Source organism: Pimephales promelas, chromosome 13 (assembly GCF_988280905.1).
Source record: "Pimephales promelas chromosome 13, fPimPro1.hap1.1, whole genome shotgun sequence".
NCBI lineage: Eukaryota > Metazoa > Chordata > Actinopteri > Cypriniformes > Leuciscidae > Pimephales > Pimephales promelas.
Genome location: NC_142781.1, coordinates 29,629,936 through 29,650,423, shown reverse-complemented (window position 1 = coordinate 29,650,423; position 20,488 = coordinate 29,629,936). Strand labels below are relative to the sequence as shown.

General features: G+C 36.0%; 1 protein-coding gene across 2 annotated transcripts in view; it reads right to left on the bottom strand.

The window, feature by feature from the left end:
- cep85l (centrosomal protein 85L) overlaps window positions 1-18,389 on the bottom strand; it is a 67,920-nt gene extending 49,531 nt beyond the window's left edge. Inside the window, exons 1-2 of one of the 2 annotated variants that reach the window (XM_039692264.2) lie at window positions 18,307-18,389; window positions 6,977-7,135 (exon numbers count right to left, since the gene is read on the bottom strand). In XM_039692264.2, coding sequence (XP_039548198.2) covers window positions 6,977-7,135; window positions 18,307-18,322 — 175 coding nt within the window. In that variant the 5' untranslated portion in view covers window positions 18,323-18,389. Of the gene's footprint in view, window positions 1-6,976; window positions 7,136-10,782; window positions 11,144-18,306 lie in introns of those variants that run through there. The other variant, XM_039692263.2, reaches the window with a different exon arrangement.
- Between the last annotated feature and the right edge of the window lie 2,099 nt (window positions 18,390-20,488).

The following is a 20,488-nucleotide window of genomic DNA, read 5'->3' as shown; positions in this document are numbered from 1 at the left end:
TGCCCCATTATACTATTTTAAAGGTTCCTAGTTTTGTTTTGGAGGTCTCCTACAACCGGTTTACACTCATCCAAGGTCAAAAAACAAATTTTCTCATAATATACATTGCACATCAAATAATCTCTCAAAGAGTCGATTTGTTTGAAGATTCGATCTCTCTAAGCCCATTCTTTCTGAGAGCCTTTGTTTTGTTATTATTTCAGCTCTGGATATTGTAAATTACAATTGCATACATCATAAGGACCAAACCTTATATTTGGTATTTAGAGGTCTGGCTATGCGAGGCCAAGTGATCTCTAGCATGAAACTTCCAACTAAAATAAGTCCAAGCTATTCAAAGAATAGCTAGCCAAAGCTGAGAAGTACAATCCTTATATATTTAAAGAGGGCGAGGACTCTTAGCGAAAGTCTTTAGTAGGAGTATTTGGCCTGTTTTTATTTGGACTGTTACTGATATAAAAAGTGATTGTTTTTGGTTTTGGGAGGATGTGCTATTAGGCTAACTGCCATGAAGCAATGCACACCCATATGCTATGCTGGGGACATATCTGCAAGGCAAATTAACAAATTCGTCTTGCATGCATCAGCTGATATAAGCAATTAACAAATTTAATAAAGTCTACCATACACCTCGTTAAATATTCATGGTTGGAAATACCTCATACATTTACAAACATCCAAAAATCTAGCAGTTACTTGAGCAAAGTGGTTTTGGCTCTATGTAAACTATGTAAACTAAGAAGAAAATGTTAACTCTGTGTTGTGTCACTCATTCCTCATTCAGGGTGTAAGCCATCATTAGAGCGATGAGTTCGGAGCAGCTGGCATTTAAAAATGATTCGGGGTGGGGCTATGGGGTATAAGGCACAGAAGGCCATGAGCAAACAATACCCCCTTAATCACACTAACTGCATTACCCAACTCTCAGTCAAACGCTAATCCCAACTGGCTAATCAGACAACGCCAGGAGCTAATCTGGCACAAATCTAATAGAGAGTAACATTTTGACCTGGAATTCGCTTGGGACTAGGATGTTCGGAGAAGATCAGACAGATTTGAAGGAAGAGACTTGGTTAATACCACTGGATTGATAGCAGCACTATATTTTTAATTAGAGTAGCAACTTAAAATGGTAAATGTAAGATTATTTACCTGTTTTTGAAACTGATAAAGATCAGTAGCCCTCAAACCGTATTCACTTTATAGCCCTTAATCCTGTAATTGTTGACAAATGTGGGCACAGAGGACTCAGGTGTGATCCTAATTTTTATTTATTATAAATGTTATATCACTGTCTTCGATAAAGTTTTGTCTATCCATTTATGGTGTTTTTTTTTATTTTGGGGGTATTTTTGAATTTATTTCCTTCAAAAAGTACCATATTTTCTTTGTAAATTATGCTTTTTTTAATTAATTTATTTATTTAAACTACATTAAAATATCATTCCAATAAGTTCTTAGAGCTAAAACTTAAAGATGAAGTGACTTTGCTGTCACCTGGTGTCTTATTTTGGCTTATTTTACAATGCTCTAAATTACAGTTTTTCCCATTCATTTCTATGGGTGCCCATTTTTGACCCAAATACAAGATTAAGGAGGTTTTTATTTTTTTTTCACTCACTTAACATTGTAGAATTGAGTCAAAAAAATTGTGTGTGTTCAGGAGGCAAACTTAGGAAAAGTAGCCAAGTCTTGTACCGCTCATATCAAGGGAAGTGTTTTTTAAAAATAAATCAAAACTATTTTGCCCACGTTTTTCCAGAATACGGTTTTAGGGTTAATTTGTTAAAAATTACCAACTGTCAACATAAATACGATGTACTACAATCACATCTTCAACCGACCGAAGACAAACTGAGACAAATGTGAAAACTGACAATAAAGTAACCATATTACTAGGGATGGTCCCAAAGCCGACAATGTTTCGAAAGAGGACACACTTCTTTGCAGGCTCCGCTTCACACACACATTTGATTTGGCACACATTTTACGAAGGATGCCTTACTAATAATAGTGAATAATATCTATTTTTCCCTTTATTTTACATAAAGATTGCAATAAAAAAGAATAAATATTTTTAATGAAACACATTATGCATCTTTGCTATGCTGAAACTATAAATGTAATAGAGCTACATCTAAAAACATGACGTTTATTGAGTTTTGAAACAAAGTTTCACTGTTCATGCTGCTGAGGACCAACGGCCACTTTTACAACAGCAAAATGAGATAGATAGACAGACATTGTTAAAAACAATGCAAACTCACAGCGATCACAGATACACTGGAATGCACATCACTTTGTTGAGATTGCGCCTTGTGTATTTCTGGATGCTTCAGTGGCATCCAAGGCATGTTTTCCAGCTAGTCTTAGGGCACCTCTGTGTTTATTCTTGGCTGATAAGTCATGCGATTCGGGTTTCCTTTCGACACAGCTGATCCTCACACAGAAAGATGACACCTACCATCCTAAACTACATTGCGTAAGTGCTCCATGGAAATGCATGTGCCAGGAGTGCCTGGCAAACATTCAAGGAAAAATATGTTAAGGACCTAGGACAGAAGACTTTCATCCGATCACTGACAAATAATCATTACTCAGACAGATTGGAAGTATGGCAAGTGGGCCAATAAATGTGATTGCCTTATCATTAATCCCATGCAAGAGTTGTTGAAACAAGAAAGAAGCTTCCGATAGGAGCCATCAACCCCCCCCCATAATAAGGTATAATTAGTGACTCAGGTCATGAGGCGTCCTGGTTCAAGACGAAAGGAATTTCCTGTGCCTTGTTTTAGGTCATCCACCGGCAGCTCATTTGGAGAAAGGGAATTCTGATTCTCAAGGTGGATGAAAGTAGGTAAATTAATTTTCAAGAGGACACATCTCTGGAACGATTCTCAAGGTTAAACATGTGTCATAGGAAAGCCTGACACTATAGACTAATGAAGACGTCTTACAAGGAAAACATGAGACCTTCAGAGGGCCAAAGGGCAAGATCACAACTGATAACCGTTGAGAAACCTCAAGACTTAACAACTTAACTCAGACCGGTTACAATTATTTTATTAGATCTACAAAATTACTTTTGTATACAGACACTAATCACTAACATTCCAATTTTTTTTCAGCATTAAACAGGCCAATTCACTAGTCAGGATAACCAAATTCCCTTAAAAATTGTATTGAATACATAAGTCTTATTAAGCGTGTTTAAGATGGCTTGAGGCATGGTGACTATGCATCTGTCTCTATACATCTGAGGTCACATGTGCTCAAAAGTGACTGAGTACAATATGAGAGGATGTCCTAAATGCAGGACATGTCCCCAGGCTCACAGAATCCAGCACCGTAATGAGGCCGTCTGCTAATTATGAAATCCACACGAGGAGAGCAAACCCGCACCATAAAAACACATAAAAAGCACCTTTGACTAGCAATTTACAATAGCATAAAAAAAGAGAAACTAGGTCAGTGATTCCCAAACATTACCAGTGGAGACACTTGTGATTAACTTTATTTTTAATATTTAGATAGGCTAATGCACATGCACATGCATGTATGTAGTATATATATATATATATATATATATACACACACAGTGCAAAAACTTAGTGGCCACAGATACACTATATATATATATAAATAAATAAATATATATATATAAATAAACAAAATAACAGATTCTAAACAGATTTCTAAAGCATCAGAAAAAAATAGGAAACACCGAAACCACTTAAATCTTGAGACAGTAGCTATTAAATTATAGGGTGCTGCTTTCGGTCCATTACGGCCATTTCAGTGTTTTTTAGATAGAGTGAAAATGGAATATTAAGCCAATTGACCGTTGAAAACTAGTTGGTTTTAGAGAAGCTTCCAGAATAGTATATCCCTTATTCATGTAGATTACAGCCAAAGACTCTGCATTAATTCTTAATGAGGGAAAGATTTGGGAGAGAGGGATTTCAGGCCAGCATAAAACCATCCTTGAGCACAGCACAACATGGCGAGATTTAAACAAAGTGAATCCCAAACCCATCCCAGTTTAATATTTAGGATGATTCCCCAAAAAATGAGTAAACACGTTGTTCTTTTTGTTTGAGCATCCTGACTAGACCAACACCAACTTTAAATCAACACCGTCAATAGCAGATGTTAGAGTGTTTAGAAAACCCATATTTTTGCAATATCCATCATCTAAATTAGATCCATCTGCTTATTGAAAACTAGGGCTGTCAAACGATTAAAAAAATCGCATCCAAAATTAAAGTTTGTGTTTACATAATATAAGTGGGTGCACTGTGTATAATTATATATATATATATATATATATATATATATATATATATATATATATATACATACATACACACACACACACACACACACACATGCATGTATATTTAAGAAAAAAATATTTATATATAAAATATTTATATTTTATAATTATATATAATATAAATTATATATAAATCTACAGTATATACATGAAAATATTTCTTAAATATATACAAGCATGTGTGTATATTTATATAACACAGTGCACCCATATCATGCAAACACAAACTTTTATTTTGGATGCGATTAATCATTTGACAGCCCTATTGAAAACATCATTAAAGTCGCCAAAGTATTGAAAAAGTAAAAAACAAAAAAAGAAGTGCCAAAGTAAAAACAAACATGCCACAGAACCTTCAATATTGACAATGACGAGCATTAATATTTAGCTTTGACGTTGAAGTTCTCCATGCATGGATTTAGTCATCATGTTTAGCAGTGCAGGGGAGGGCATAGTTATTTTCTCTACAATGTGGTGATATCACGGCTCTCATCCTGCAGTGATTAGTACAGATGTTTCCATGGCAGATCTGCCCTACTTCTGGAGCCAACTCATACTGGCTGCGTGCATCTAAATTCTCACCGAGACAAAGCCCTGAGATCATTCTTGACTGAAACAAGCGTGTTTGGACTCTTGCACCATTACCACTTAGGGCATCTTACGTATTTATTTTTTTTGCAAAAGCCAAAATTCACAACCCAACAGAACAGAACAGATTTTATGAATGAACAGCCAGTGACTGTGTGCTTGACCTTGATTTGAGCCCTGAGCAGAGGCGTGTTTACCGCACTAATGATAAAGAGATCAATTTAAACAGGGAGCTGTGATCAATACGAGCATGACCACGGTCAGCCTGACGGCAGGACGGCCCGTCTTCCTGGGGCACTGAGCCAGGCAACTGTCAGCTCCCTTTAAACAGCAGTGGGACAGGAAGTACCGTGAGATAATAACCAACATGGCCATTGCATGGAAATATAGGGCAAGATGATACGCCTCCAGCTAGGAACTCACACTGAAAAAGACATGATATACCATTGGATAAATAGAATACATCATAGCCCTAGGCATCAATTGTGATTACAAATCAGAGGAGTTTAAAACCCATAGATTTAACATTGAAGGAGGGAGCACAAAATTAATCCAGCGACCTGGGGGTTGACCACCTAGTAACCACCCAGAACACCCTAAAGACCTGTTCACACCAAGGACGATAGCAATAAAGATATAGTTCTAACAATTGTTCTCAATATTAAAGAACAGCATAGTTCACACTTCACACAACAGCTATAACGATAATGGCACCGAGAAACTATATTGTTGGAATCACTGATCAGAACGATTTTATACAGCTGATGAACGATAAAAACATTGACAGCCAATCAGAATTCAGCCTGCTGTACAACCTCAAGCATTTAAAGAGACAGATAATAACACGAGAATAAACAACGATATCGTCTGCTGGTGTTGACACTAATATAGTTCTCTTTATAGTTGGCAACCATAAAGAACACCTTACAGCTGCATCTGAACTTGTAAAAAACGCAGTGCTATTTTAGGATTATATATATATATATATATATATATATATATATATAATTATTGTTGTTTAATATATAACATTATTTATACATTTTGTGTTGTAATTGAACCCATAGTGCCACTAATTTTAAGTGCCATTCAATTTGTATTTGTAAATGTATTGCATGGGTTTCTTTTAAAGTTAATTGTAAAAGAACTGCCTTCCACTGAAATCCCCTGCATAATGCATGAAGAGTAAAGTGCTAATTTTTTTTTTTAACTGAGCTGTTGTGGGTTATTGTATCTGCTAAGTTAGGTAGTTATTTACACTAAAATATGCATGACCATATCAGAAATCCCGTGGAATAAAAATGACCTGCCGTGACTGTTCTGATAGTCACTATTATAACAAAAACATTTAAAAAACTTTACCGACTGACAGAGTATAATTGTTGTTCTCAACTTTTTTTTCTGCTTTTAAATTATTCCAATGCAGGCCTCCTTAACTGGCACTAAACTCGAGATTCAAATCGTATGCTGTTGGCCTTATAATTACCATGTTGTCTAAAAAAAAAATCAGCTTGAGGCACCAATAAACATACATGTGATTGAGCGTTTGGATGCAAACAGTCATTTGGCAAAAGAGGAAACTCTACTATTTCACATTACTCATCATCTTATAATCTCTACCCATAAGCCACTGCACACATTGGCCTACATACATTTAAGAGACATTGAAGCCTGACCCATTTCTAGAGGCTTTTACAAAACGTTGCTCGCTCAGGATGACTTCTTCAAAATCAAAGTGGCAGACAAAAACAGCCCTAGTTTGCCCTCGCTAAAGCATTAAAATCTCTGTATTTGTTGGTCAAAGCGAAACTGGAGCTGATGTTCAAAGATCCTAAGTTTTTGTCAGACTAAAGCGATGCATAAGGACATGGGGCATGACTTCAGGCTGATTTTGTAATGAGCTTGCTAGAAAAAGTCTGACTGCGAAAACCAGCCGTGAATTACAACAGCCGATCGATAATACGTTTCACACCACACAAAACAGATTTAGGCAAGTCAACCAAGCCACCCAGGGTTAGTTCGAAAGTAAGCTGCGCCATCAATATTTCGTACCTTCTACGCTGTCAGAACACGAGGTTCCAATGCCGGTATCGCCACTGTCCGAGGCAGCGCTGTGACGTCGCCCGCGGCTGCTAATGCCAGTGGCGGAAGAGGAAGCTTGCCATGCTGAGTCGCAGCCTGGGACCCATCCAGGAGAGGACGTGCTCGAACCTAGGAAACAAACAGATCAGGGTTACCATGGAAGAGGAGGAGACAAACAGAGGGATGTCATGTCCAACAAACACATGATTTCAAACTGTTCCACCATTTAACTGTCTATTCACAATGAAAGACTTCAAGTGAGCATTCAATAACGACAGGGAAGTGCAATTCTCAGGTACAGAAATTGAATAATCAAATGCAAAACAACACTTTGTTAAAGCTACAAAAGTGATTTTTTTTTTTTGTTTTTGTTTTTCTTCAGCATTGGGTATAGAGGCTGCTTTACTTTAAGATTCAGATTATTTTTATTTCATGCCATGTCAGCAGTCAAAGCTATTTTCATGGCAAGAATTCATTTACAAAAATACAAATATCATATACAACAAAAACAAAACAACTATAAACAAGTAGTCATATTATACAATATATATTTTTTTAAAATTAACATATGAAAAAAAAAAAAAAATCCAGAACCTTTTCAGGCATAATCTCATTAAATATGTCCTTCAAACAAGTAACTTCATTAAAGAGCATTCTACTTGCGTTAAGTCCAGGACAATCTAATAAAAAATGTTTGACAGATAAGGGAATTTTACAAAACATACATAAAGTTGGGTTTTCACCTTTAAGAAAACCTTTAAAAAAGCACCTTTAAAAAAGCATGGGTCAAACTTCTATGACCCATACAGCATCTGGTGTAGACCACTTGATCAAATCTAGTTTTAAAATTGATAGAAAGTCTATTTGTTATTTCCGGATGAATTTCATACAGCTTATTATTCTTGCACATATTCCACTCTTCTTGCCATTTCTTTAAAATATCTTTACTTTAAGAGCAAATGCACAGATCCAATGTAATGATACGCATCCATTTTCTATCTCAATTGTTTACGGTCACATAAGCCACTGTTTTTACGAGGATACTTGCCGAGACAGGCGGTTTGACATATTTTTGGGTCAGGGTGTATGTGTCTGTTCAAGCAAAGAGAGCAGAATTCGGCGTTCCCATACTGACTATGCTCAGGAAAGAGAATCGGGTTCTCTTTCCTTAAAACAGGCGTCTACTAGCATTAAAATGGTTAAAAATGGCTTGAATGCTTAAACTGACTCTCCATCATGACTCTAGGATGGTTAAACTTTGCAATTAATCCGAAAATCATGTGCGTTTCGTGTGCCTGGTCTGAACGGATCACGTATCAACTACGATCCCTATACTTGACATCACACATCCTGAGATTTGACTATCGTGGATGCGCACATCATAATATCAATACTAAAACGATTTATCGTGCAGCCCTAGTTAGGGATAAAGAACCAGTGATCATCTAGAATCGGTTCTATTTACTCAAAAATGTAGCAAAAAGAATCGCTACGCTAAGACAACGACACACCATGGAAAAATTACGTTGTACTACATAAAGGTTTGTGTGAGACTTAAACATATGACTCATATGACAAAGAACAGTTTTGTTGTCTTAAAATTATTAATTCTATTAGAAATATTTGTAGTTTTGTTAATTTGGTACATGACCACTCATAAGTTTTCTTTTATTAAATTAAAACTTTTATTCAGCAAGGACACATTAAATTGATCAAAAGTGACAGTACATCAATTTATAATGTTACAAATGATTTATACTTTGTTTTTTTTAACTTTCTACTCATTAAATAATCCTGAAAAAAATTATAAGTTACCACAAAAATATTAAGCTGTTTTCTTATAAGCAAATCAGCATATTAGAATGATTTCTGAAGGATCATGTGACACTGAAGACTGACGCAATGATGCAGGAAATTCAGCTTTGCATCACAGGAATAAATTACATTTTAAAATGTATTCAAATAGAAAACAGTTCTTTTAAATTTTAAATGCAACGATGGTGAGCATAAAATTAATACTTTAATTTCCTTCTAACTAAAAACTTAAAATCTTACCGACCCCAAACTTTTGAACAGTTTTATCTGGGCCAGTACTAACCACTAAAACAAGGTGAAGTTCAGTGAACCAAATGGTCAGTCTTGTGCTAGAGGGATTGTCCCCAATATCTGCTGGTTAATCTATTCTGAGGTGTAATCCGTTTAGACACCACCATTTAGGCTGTCCTCCGTAACGCCTGCCAGGAAAAAAAATGGAATATGAAATCTCTTTTGCCATCATCTCTGAACATGTTGATTTGCTTCCAAAAAGAACAAAAATGACTGATTTATACAAAGTTTTGATGAAAAAAATATTATGCAGTAGATAACAACATTATTAAAAAATGTAAAGAAAAAACATCACCATCCTTTCCATTACAGATAGGCCTGCATCAGCAAAATCTACAACTCCTGACGTATGCAGTTTTATTGTGCCATACGTCTTAGAAAAGTCACAAACTTGGAGCAATATTCCTGATATAGCAGCTACGACAGAAAAACAAAAAATACTTCAGATGCTTATATGAATCTAAAACCAACAAGAGTTCAAAACCAACAAGAGGCCAAGACCCAGCTGAAATAACCAGACCCAAAAATAGGTCTCCATAATTCCTGGGTGGAAAAACCTCAAGTTCATACCAGTTCATATGAAAGTGATTGACATTAGCCATCGTGACAGAGTAGCAGATGAGTAAATATCCCGGGTAAACATGTGGCTTGTTGTTGACGGGGCACCAGCCGTTCTTCAAGACCACCAACAGTTATGCAACATGATATGAATAATTAAGCATACTGGCAGACAGACTAGTTAGAATCTGTTGCATCACTGTTCAATATTTAGACAACTTTAAACACACAGTGTAAAAGCAACACGGTGTAAAAGCACAAACTACTAAATAACCTAACACTGAATGTGTATTTTACTTTCACCACTGGATTTGCATATGTAAGCAATTTCAATATTTGAGTGGAAAAAAATGTATTAAGTAAATGAATGCAATAATTTAGAAACACTGACAGATTCTAACAGTAAATAAATATATGTTTTAAACATCTAACATTAATAGTACAAGCATAAAATTATGTCAAATTAAATAATTTACTTTAGAATAACAACTAAATTATTATAGTGTTTATATAAATTATTTCTATTTAAGGAAAAGCATGTCTTCACAAGATTTCACTATTAAATATTAACTAACTTTTGCCTAAAAAAAACCCTCCGAATTACTGTTTATTAGTAAGGAAGTTGTTTAGTTTAGGTATTGGGTAGGATTATGGGATGTAGAATATGGTCATACAGAATAAGGCATGGATTTGTGCTTTATAAGTAGGCAACTAATAAACAGCCACTATCCTAGCAATATACATGCTAATACGCAAATAGTTAATAGTGAGAATTGGACTCTAAAGTGTCACGATATAGCTAATATTTATACGCACAGAAATTGACGTGTGACACGACACTGCATATATTAAAGAGACCCCACTGTTAGGGACCCTTGTGTGTCCATATCTGTCCCTTGACCCAAACAAAGACCGCCTGAAGGTGACACGAGTGATGGTCAACATCACAATGCTCATAACGGAACATCACGTATCTAAATACATCACAGCTTGAGCGCGCGGAACAACAATACACGAGCCGTTACACGCGCCAGTCTGAAGATCAAACATGGCTGTTCTTATGACCATACTAGCTGGCTTACAGTGTCATTACACAAGCGGTAGGCTCTTACCTATCTTATAAGTGTCGAATCCGTCCTCAAAATCGTTTCTGGCCCACATTGCGTTCGGTTTCACACCGATAGATCCAACAACGAGCCGAGACAAAATGCACGAGCCCACCAAGAACAGGAGGGAGGGAGGAGATTTAAGTGAAACCGCATTCCATAATCCCGAATGACTGGAAGAACCTGGCTGCGTATATATAATCTAAACTCAACGCGTTTATATGTCGCTACAATAGTTCTGAAAGGGTATGTCGCAGATTTGAGCCGTAGTTCAGCTACAAACTCGGATTCTCTTTCTGACTCGCTGGCAGCTGCATCGCGAGGATGTGATCTCACTGGCTGGCTGCAGCTCCTCCAGAGACACGCGCACAAGCGCAATCACGGTTCCAGCGACACTGGCTCCTCCCACCGAATACAGAAGTGCAGAAAGAGCCCGGGGCTAGTTGTCACACACAGGTCCGAACCCTTAGGGATACTCCACTTTTTTTTTTTTTTGGAAATAGGCTCATTTTACAACTCCCCCAGAGTTAAACAGTTGAGTTTTACCGTTTTCGAATCAATTCAGACGATTTTCTGATATTTAGAAGAATATCAGTTACCAGTCAGTTTCTGGTCTCATTGACTTCCATACTAGGAAAAAAATATAGTGAAGTCAATGAGACCAGAAACTGTCTGGTTACTCATATTCTTCTAAATATCAGAAAATCGGCTGAATGGATTCGAAAACGGTAAACCCAACTGTTTAACTCTGGGGGGGTTGTAAAATGAGCCTATTTCCAAAAAAAAAAAAAAAAGAAGTGGAGTATCCCTTTAACGAGCATGAATGTTTCTAAAATAAGTCTGAAAATTAATTAATTGCTATTTTATCCACACTACACAACTTATAAAACATTTTTTTTCAATGGGCTATGAAATGTTTTTCTTTTTTTACACTAAATGGCCATCCTGCAAAAATGAACTCTAAAGTTGAAAATAAAAGCAATATTTAAAATATATATGTATAAAGGAAAAATTATTTGTGGTTTATACTTCTTAGAATATTTTTTAAGCATTATTTCACAAAAAAGTGTTACAATTTATTTTAAGGTGTTGGTGACATTAATACGTTTAAGTGCTGAGTAATAATAATTAACTAGGCTTCATGTGTACTTACTATGAGTAAGGGTTAGGTTTAGTTGCATAATTTATAGTTATTATGTAAACTACCATGTAACAAGGACACTGTAATATAGAATTTTACCACAAAAAACTCTTTCTCCATGTGTTTTAATATATATAAAATACTATTTGTAAGCCAAATTTTTTTTTTTTTTTTTTTTATGCCTTTTGTACCTTTTTTGCAGTTTCCTGCATTGTTTCAATTGTTATGGGCTTACTGTTTAAATTTGACTTAAAATTCTTTTTAAGACTATAAGACTATGTGCCTGACTGAATTAAAAAGAAATATACTGGAGTAAACACAGAGACCCGCATCAAGCAGCTATGGGAATGATACAAATGTAAGCAAATGTAAGTTAATGTTCTTTCAAAAGTCAATTTTCATATATTAATACTCTTAATTAAAACAGATCTCTAAAGTATTAAGTATTTTTTTTAATATAGTAAAGTGCTGCCTGTATACTGGTGTTTTGTTAGGCAGGTCTTGGATATGTGGTTGGTGGTTTGAATCAACAAATACACTCACCCTCATTTAGACTGCATTCTTTCTCGGGAAACACAGCACTATTTATATTTAAGGGTGTTTGAGGCTGTTTCCACTCCACACCTGTTTGACAGGCAAGGGTAATTGTCCAAGCTGCCCAAATGGGGCATTCCTTTCTTAACATTCCTTTGTAGCCTTCATGTCCATTTGCCCTGCTGTCTCATTACACTGACAACTTCCGTTTACAAGAGTCTCTTGCACAATATACAAATGTACAAAACATAAGGACTGATGCTAACCTCATATTTCACAACATCCGTAGCCTATTGCATTACATAACATTATGATTTCTGCGGAAACAACTGCAATGTATATTTACGTCACGGTATCTCAACACCATGACATGCAATAACTATAATTTGAGAGAAAGTAAATTTTCTACGCATAACATTTCTTCACAACATATCAAACTGCACACAACAGACAGAGCAGCCAGTCGTCTGCCTGATTGGGTCTAGTGTCAACAGATAGAAAACTTGAGGCGAGAGGAAACAAGACTGTATAATGACGGTATTATGCTGGTTCAATTGCCCATAATCTCACAATTAAGAACATGCATTCAACTGCAATTACCCCATTATGACATGACTAACAATTCTAACAGATTTTAAATTCAACATTAACAAATTAGACCCCAAAAAAAAGTTCAATAAAAAATTATTTATTTTAAAGGTGCAAATCATTGTTTTATGTTTTTATGGTATCAATACAATATATAATAAGCCTGTGATAAAATACAAAATATAAAAGTTAAAACAATACAGCTCAAATGAATTTCAGAAAGCTTTGTCCAAACATACAAGCACAATGGTTGCATAATCTCCTGTTCTCAGGGTCTATTCATCAGATTTATTATGCAGTTCCATGTCGCTAATTTGACAAAGCAGTTCTGTCAGCACAGAAAAGAGCTGGACCTGACCTGCACTTCATTTAAAATGTATGTAATGTTTCTAACTATTAAAGGAATACTGCAGTTCACAGACAATGTATTTCTTTATTTATTTATTTATGTTATCTATGTTATCTTTGTGACACATTTTATTTTGTGGAAGACAAACTTATGAAGAATTGTGCTGGTTCATCCTTTGTGCTGGCACTAAATATGGAAGCTTGTTTCTGCCACTGAATACAAAAAAATTAATAATTGCGACATTTTATCTCACAATTGTGAGATATGAATTCAGAATTATGAGAGAAAAATTCGCAATTGAAAGATATAAAGTCACAATTCTGAGAAATAAAATCTCAATTGCGAGATATAAACTCGCAATTCTGAGAAATAAAGTCACAATTGGGAGATATTAACTCGCAATTCTGAGAAATAAAGTCGCAATTGGGAGATATAAAGTCGCAATTCTGAGAAATAAAGTCGCATTTGCGAGATATAAAGTCGCAATTCTGAGAAATAAAGTCGCATTTGCGAGATATTAACTCGCAATTCTGAGAAATAAAGTTGCAATTGGGAGATATAAAGTCGCAATTCTGAGAAATAAAGCCGCATTTGCGAGATATAAACTCGCAATTCTGAGAAATAAAGTCACAATTGGGAGATATTAACTCGCAATTCTGAGAAATAAAGTCGCAATTGGGAGATATAAAGTCGCAATTCTGAGAAATAAAGTCGCAATTGGGAGATATAAAGTCGCAATTCTGAGAAATAAAGTCGCATTTGCGAGATATAAAGTCGCAATTCTGAGAAATAAAATCTCAATTGCGAGATATTAACTCGCAATTCTGAGAAATAAAGTCACAATTGGGAGATATTAACTCGCAATTCTGAGAAATAAAGTCGCATTTGCGAGATATAAAGTCGCAATTCTGAGAAATAAAGTCGCATTTGCGAGATATTAACTCGCAATTCTGAGAAATAAAGTCGCAATTGGGAGATACAAAGTCGCAATTTCCGAGAAATAAAGTCGCAATTGGGAGATACAAAGTCGCAATTCTGAGAAATAAAGTCGCAATTGTGAGAAAAAAAAGACAGAATTGCGACTTTTTATCTCACAATTCTGACTTTTTTTCTCACAATTGCGAGTTTACATCTCGTAATTCTGACTTTATAATACATAATTGCGAGTTTATATCTCGAAATCCTGACATCTTTTCTCAGAATTGTGAGATATAAACTAGCAATTGCTAGTTATCAGGCCAATTCTAAGGGGAAAAAAAAATGTTCCCCTCAGAATAGTTTATATCACACAATTATTTACAACACGCAATTTTGACTTTAGATGAATAAATTATGACTTTATATCTCCCAATTCTGACTTTAAATCTCACAATTCTGACTTTATAACACGAAATTGCGACTTTATATCATACAATTCTGGCTTTATATCTAGCAATTCTGATTTTATATTTTGTAATTCTGACTTTATCTCGCAATTCTGTACAGGCAGAATTGCGAGATGTAAACTCAATTATGAGGAAAAAAAGTCAGAATTGTGAGATAAAAAGTCGCAATTACCTTTTTTATTTTTCATTCTGTGGCGTAAACAAGCTTCCTTAACTAAGAGACATCAAAAGAAATCAAAATAAAATAATCTTTGAGATTGAAAAAGCCAAATTCTGATAATCTTCCACTTTCAGAGAGTCATAACCAAATCAGTCTGATTGAAGAACAAATCATAAGCCTAGCTTTGTGAACTGAATCAACCAATTCATTGAAAAGGGCCAACTCAACACACTTTTTTGAAGCTTGAAATATTTAGCCCTCATTCAATTGCATCTGAATGGAAAACAACAACCAGTACGTTGTATTCCTCGTAGAAACCAGTTGAAAAGCCTCTACATTTTAAGTCTTGCTAGACCGCCACCTGTGTATATGCAAACCATATTGAGGAAGTGAACAAAGACACCGAGCAGACATTCCTGCAGACTATACAGAGCCGTGGCACTGGATGACACTGAGGCCTGTCTTCAAAACAACTGAAGCTCTGAGCCATGCAGTTCTGGCCCACTTACTCACTCCACACACACAGAGCAGCTACACTTCACAACACAAAGAGCGCTCACACTCCACTGTGAACAGCCGAGGTCTGTTACACTCCCAACATGCAGTGAACGTATCTCTGCTAAGGCAAGCATCGCTTTTACAATCGCTCATTAAACTCCAGCGCATGAATGACAGTGCAGCTTATTGAGAAGAGTTACCCAAGTGATCTAACTCATGAATTTTGCCTTGTGGATAATAAAATGGTAGAAAAAGTACTTGCATTGAAGACATGACGTGAGCATTCTAGAGACCATATGAAGAGTTCAGATGCAAAAGCCTCTAAATGCCATTTGAAATTTTCTTCTTTAATGATGATTTTTATCAAGCGTGTATATTTAAGTTATATTTAAACTATTAATTGTTATTTAAGTGAAATTACTGAACTTAAATATACAAGTTTGATAAAAATCATCATTAAAGAAGAAAATTTCAAATGGCATTTAGAGGCTTTTGCATCTGAACTCTTCATATATCATCGAGATTTGAGGGTGGAGTCTTTTTACTTTGGCCAGTAAGTAACCTGGCAACCACATAACAACACACTAACATACTCAAAACACCACAGAACACTTCAGCAACCACCTATCAACACCCTGACAACCACCTTGAAAAACCTAGAATTGTGGGATCATTATGCAACCAGTGTACAACCACGCATAACACCTTAGCATCAGCAAATCAACGGCTCTTTTAACCTTGGCCATTACTCAAACACCTTAGAAGAACTTAGCAAACACATATCAATGGCCTAGCATTAGAAAAATCAAGATGTTAACGTTACCAGAATGCAACCACCCAGAACATCCTAGCAACCACATAGCAACACATTCACAAACTCAGAACCAGTGTTGTGGGTAACGCACTACAAGTAACGCGAGTAATCAGATTACCATTTTCAAGTTACTAGTAAAGTAATGCATTACTTTTAATTTTACAATAAAATATCTCAGTAACTTTTTCAAATAAGTAACGTTACTTTGTTTGGCCATTTTACTGACAGACAGCTCTCCTGTCCTTCGTGTTGAGAGAAATCGTGAGTAAGTTCAGAGGCGTTGTGTGAACATGACGCTTATTTTTTTTGTGAACAATTTTTTTTTTTTTTAATTTTGTATTTGCTTTCATATTAACAAACATATACATATTCACCACCAACATACATATGCACCAGAAACACAACATAAATACCTTCATTCTCTCACTCACACATCTCAACTTACCCACACACCACAACACTCCTACACACACAAGAATATGCATAAAATTGAACAATTTTTAACCTTATCTAATCCCCCTCTACCCTCCCTACTGAGTGATCTACCCCCCCCCCCCATCCCCACCCCCACCCCCAGCAAGAAATTTAGTAGCTTTAGGAGCTTCTGACCAAGACCTTATGGTCTGCCCTTTAGCACCATGAGAACGTGCCGCAGAAAGCTCCAACGCAAGAATGTCTAACAGGAAGTTTAATGACGCTTATTGTAGTTCTAGACTTTTATGGAAGGGCCCTTCGTTCCCTTTAGTTTTGAACACCCCTACAAATGGAAGTGCCCTTCAAGGGTGCAAAAATGCTGTCTGAAATTTGCCCATAGTGTTGAACTTTCTTCACCTGTGTCAGCCTTTACATTTACCAAAAAATATGACTTTTTATCAAAAAACAAGCAAGCAAGGCCAGCCCACATAAAAAAAGTAGCCTAATGTAAAAGTAATGTAACGGATTACTTTCCACAAAAAAGTTACTTTCCATGCCGCGATTAGTTACTTTATTAGGGAGTAAAGCAATAGCATAGCAAAAGCATAGCGATCACTCACAACAGTGACTTTTACAAGGGAATGCACAACTTACATTTATTCAACCCCCCCCCAAAAAAAATTAAAAAAAAAAATTATTTTGTAGATACGCGGGACATTTTAGAAGCATTTGTGGAAAATAAAACTGCCTGTGAAACAAAACAATATTACAGAATCATTTGGCACCGATTAAAATCAACACTGGCACAGAGTGAGATAACAAACTACATTTTCCATAAACACCAGCCTCATTTATCTAAGTAACCAGAGATCGTGTTTTTACAGAAAAAAGGTCTTTGACCCTCTTGGAGATGAATGAACGCTGTTGCTACCCGACCCAAACAACACATTTCCTCTCACAGGACTGAAAGACCTGAACACCATGCCACCAATGTTCACAACTTCACTCCTGTGTTTTGCCTCCAGATCGGCACCACATGAATAATTCCCTGAGGTTTGGAGCGTGTGGGACGTACAAACCAGGGCATCAAGAATCAGTGTTTTTGTGCATGTTATCGAACTAGTGCAGACTGCACCCAACCCCCACTTCCTGTCTCGCTGCCAGGAAACCAGTGGCTGCATTATAACAAAGTGGACCTGCACATGCATATAATAACAGCACCAACCTGCAGCCAAGCCAAGCCAAAGTAGGACTAGCCAATATTCAATATGAAATGTATTATACTTAAAATATATAAAGTTGACTTCCTGCTTAAAATACCTGGACGCTGTTAACAAGTTAACAAAAGACTTTGCTTCTTAACAATCCACAAAATAACCACAATTGAACATAAAAAAAGGATCACTCACATTCAGTACAACATGATTCTTGCATTCTCATTCTTATGACATGATCTTTATCTCCAAAAGCAAAGCATGAAAGGTCAACAGCATTCATTACTAAGAGTCTCAAAGCCCTATTTCAAATTTAATTCAGTTCAAGTGTCGACATAAATAGCAATGCCCCATATTACTCGGCCTGGAAAGGAGAAAACTACAAGCAGTTCCAATAAAAAGAAAAATATAGTTGTACAAACGCAAAACTTACAGTTGTTGGTCGACATGGGAAATGCACATTATGCAGAAGTAGCGGGAGGAAGTGGTGTTTGCTAAGCATACGTTACCTCGTGGAGACTCACAGCCAATGAGAACACGTGAAACATCACAGACACTTTTTAATAGGTGTGGACTTGCTTTCAAGTATCACTAAAATTCACAATTTGGATCTTTGATGCTTTCACACATGAATTGTGGTCAAACAAAAATAAAACATTGGCAACAGTCTTTGTTGGATGGCCATTAGCTCCTGTTTGAACTGCAAAGGTCAGGACTTCTGACTTTGTAGCTTTCCAGAGACACGGTAGTGGGACTCTTGTTAAACACATCACAGCAGGAGACGTCCGGTCTCAACGGTCATGCTAGAAACCATAGTCAAAGATCAATACCAGTCTAGGTCAGAGGGACCTTTATGAAGTGTTTGTGGAACAACAGCACACTTCGATTCGCTTCAATCGCAACCACCAGCAGTTCGTAGTGACAAACCCTAAAAAGTTTTTATGGACTAATTTTATGAGCTTGACAGGCTGGCTTTTGAAAGTTTGGGGGGAAATAACTGCATACATGAGGTGAGTAACTAATAACAGAACTGAATATTTCCTTCAACGTTGTTGAAACACCCAGAAGGATGTTGCACATTTCACCAACTTTCTAACATGCGTGAGTCACTGTTTCTTGATCAGCAACTTTCTTTCCAGCAAATAGGCGATGGCTGACTGTACAGAGGATGTGTTGCCCAACTTTACACGCATTTAATGTGTCACATGCATGCATGTCATGTCAAAAACATAATTATTTATCAGAAAAAAATAGTACAAACTAGCTTTTTCTAAAGCAGAATAGCGCTTGCTCCATAACTCCCATAATCCTGCCATTCCCAGTAGTGATTGATGTTTTTTCCCCTGCAGCGTTCCAGGTGAAGAGCTGCACAAACAACATTCGTATTACACCTCTGGGTTTATGCAATCTAGCTACACCCCAACTGTCAGAGCAACACGTTTAGTTCTGTCCCGTTCATGTGATAATGTATGCCAGTAGACCATAACGCCTTGAGGCAAAGGATTACCTGTAACTAATAACTTGCAGCATAAATGACTTACCATAAAAGAAGAGTGTTCAGCCCGGGCCTAAAAGTAAAATGCCGGGTGCTGCCAAACAAAACTCTTTGCCGAATGGAACAGAATATGGTTTAAAGACAGGTGTTCAGATGTTTACTTAAGACATCAAACCCAGACATGTGTTTTTTTGACATGAGCCAACACATTCAACGCTTTTAAAACCATCAAACCAAGTCTTCTTACCTGAAGAGCAAAATGCTCTTTCATTTACAATCTTACATTTTTTGAGAATTTGTAAAGAGAAAAAAAATATTTGAGAGAAAAAGTTTTTATACCAATAGCAAAGAATAATAATATTTGAGACTAAAAAAGTTTTGAGAGAAATTATTTTCACATAGAACATAAAAAAATGAAATGAATTTTTTCAAATTATTTCTGAGAATAAAAAAGTCTTGACGATGCTCATCTGACTGGCCAATAGGAACGTACCCATAGCCATTTTTAGAGAAAATGTTTTCACACTGATAGCAAAAAATATATATTTAAGTATTTTGAGAGAGATTGATTTTTTTTTCTCAGAATTAAACATTTTTCAAAATTATATTTTTTTATGTTCTATTAGAAAAAAACTTTTTTAGTCTCAAATATTATTATGTTTCTCTAAAATATTTTTTTTTTCTCTCATGAAATGCTTTTTTGCTATCAGTGTGATAACTTTTTCTCTCAAATATTTTTTTTCTCTCATGAAATGCTTTTTTGCTCTCAGTGTGATAACTTTTCCCTCAAACTTTTTTTTTTCTCTCAGATCATTTATTTTCTTGCATGTAATAAAGACACAATCCTAGCTCCATAGTAAACTCCATGTAACTATTTACATAAACTGTATCTATCTGTCATTCTATCTATCTATTAAACAGGTCAGACTAAAATTACATATATTTTGTGCCAAAATGCATTCAAAAATGACAAAGTCCCATAATGAAATCCCCTAAGACAGTGTACGATGGCAGAGGAATGATGTAATGGTGAGTTTGGGGGCTTTGGGTATTTTTGGTGGCACATTCAGAGACATTAAATCAATAATGCTTCATTATTGATAAGGCCAGTGATCCCATC